Source organism: Camelina sativa, chromosome 13, assembly GCF_000633955.1.
Source record: "Camelina sativa cultivar DH55 chromosome 13, Cs, whole genome shotgun sequence".
Taxonomy (NCBI): Eukaryota; Viridiplantae; Streptophyta; class Magnoliopsida; order Brassicales; family Brassicaceae; genus Camelina; species Camelina sativa.
The window spans coordinates 5,791,268-5,793,144 of record NC_025697.1 but is presented as its reverse complement, the minus strand read 5'-3'; the positions used below and the strand labels follow the sequence as shown (position 1 = coordinate 5,793,144).

Here is a 1,877-nt window from a genome sequence, read left to right as displayed (position 1 = left end):
GTGTGACGTTGGTGTTTATCCCAACAATTGTAAAAAAGGTATGGAGATTACATATAAAGAAAAATTAGAGAATATACAGTTGGTTCATGTCTCTATAGAATTATAAAGAATATAATGTGTGACCAGAAATATATTTCTCCATATTTCAGTAGATTCCTTTTATTAAACACTCTCTTTTAATCTCCTCTATATATCAATTCTTCAGTCATCATCACACTTATCAACCCAATAAACTCATTTCCGCATAGCCAAGAATACTATCAATGGCTTCCGCATCCTCATCTTCACCCTTAGTGTCCGTGACGCGAGAGGAGTTCAATGCTTTCCACAAGTCTGACAGAGCCCTTTTCACCCGTCTTGTCGTACGTCTAAGGCGAGACATTAGCCAGTCTCTTCAGGTCATGAGCTTTCTCCTCTATCTCGAGAAAAGTGGTCTCCGGATCCTCATGCACCTAATCGTGAATCTTGTCTCTTTACCGGACTATTTCACCAACTCCGTGGCTGACGAAGTCATGATGTGTCTGAGTTGCTTGTCCTACAACACTTTCTCATCGTTTGTCGCCAGCACCGGGATGAACATCAACTCCTCTACCATACCTTTGATCACGCGAATGTCTGGAGGGTACTTTACTCTCGAAGTCATCCACCAGAACCGCGAAAACATTCTCCTTGCGATGAAGAAGCATTTAAACAGCATCTGTTACCCAGCTTTTGAGGATATATGCGTGCGAGCTGAGATGAATAATAAGGAGATTCTAGAGAAGGAAAAGGCGATAGAGATGATGAAGCAGTTGAGTATCAACAGGGCTGTTCGTAGGCCTGAATCAAGCAGCCAGTTCTTAAGTGAACAACAAGAAACAGCAAGAACAAGCAATGTTGGTGCAATATTCTCTGAGGATGAGCAATCTAGGGAAGACGTAAGGACTGTCTTCCTCACATTTTCTAGAGGATACCCAATCACTGAAGCAGAAGTGCATGCCTATTTCACCAGGTATTGAATCCATATTATATTTGAGCTATGCATTTATATAGATATATAGTTGATAGTGCTTAAATGGTATAGTGTATATGTGTTTGGAGGGTTGAAGGAGATTTGGGGAGATAATAGAAGCGATAATCATGCCAGCAGGAGAAGGGAATGAGCAGGCGCTGTATGCAAAGATGGTGTTACATTCTGCCGCCATGATACCGGAGATTGCAAGCGATGAGGTAACCAGGACCAAATACATCATTAATGGAAAACATGTTTGGGCTCGAAAATACATCCCTAGATCCTCCATGATGACCATTAATAATGGTGCCCCATCCAATGGAGTGTCTCTCTAGTTTTTTTCTTATATCATAATGCATGCTTCTTGTTTGATCTTGCGGACCAGTTGTGTGTGTACCTTTATCAATGCCTTGGAACTTTATTTCGTATTCGCTATTATGTTGTATCGGTGACTTCTCACAAGTCGAAGCTATTTTGCATGGTCTCTTTATTTCGTCGTCACCTTTGATTATATCTTTCATTTTCTCTACATTTTTTCTTCTTTTTGTTTATGCTATAACTCGTTATTTTACTTTTAAAACATTTCTCTATATCTTTTGTTTTTATTTCTAAGATTTTTTTTAATATGTTCAGAACAAATGAAACACTAAAATATCATTTGAAAAAGAAACTTCTTGGCTTCTTGCGTCTGAGATAAATCATTGTTAACTATTTGTCTTATGCAAACACATTTTACTTACTAGTAGTTTTTAGATTAAAACTTTAATTGATATAACAACACTAAACTGAAATTAAAGTGAGAGAAGGGACTTGCAACTGCGACAAAAATGATTTTATATGCATAAAGAAGTCAGTCTCGTTGCACTGGAGACAAAAAAAAAAAAAA

General features: G+C 38.0%; 1 protein-coding gene across 1 annotated transcript; it reads left to right on the top strand.

Moving 5' to 3' along the window:
- LOC104735369 lies at positions 240-1,326 on the top strand. Its single transcript, XM_010455147.1, has 2 exons — positions 240-991; positions 1,089-1,326. Exons 1-2 carry the CDS (start codon positions 264-266, stop codon positions 1,324-1,326), a joined length of 966 nt encoding a protein of 321 aa, XP_010453449.1. The 5' UTR covers positions 240-263.

Excerpts from the sequence above, each read along its gene's own strand:
- LOC104735369 (XM_010455147.1), top strand. The coding sequence starts at position 264 with ATGGCTTCCGCATCCTCATCTTCACCCTTAGTGTCCGTGACGCGAGAG. Across the intron at positions 992-1,088 it reads GTGCATGCCTATTTCACCAG|GAGATTTGGGGAGATAATAG; the intron begins GTATTGAATCCA and ends GGAGGGTTGAAG.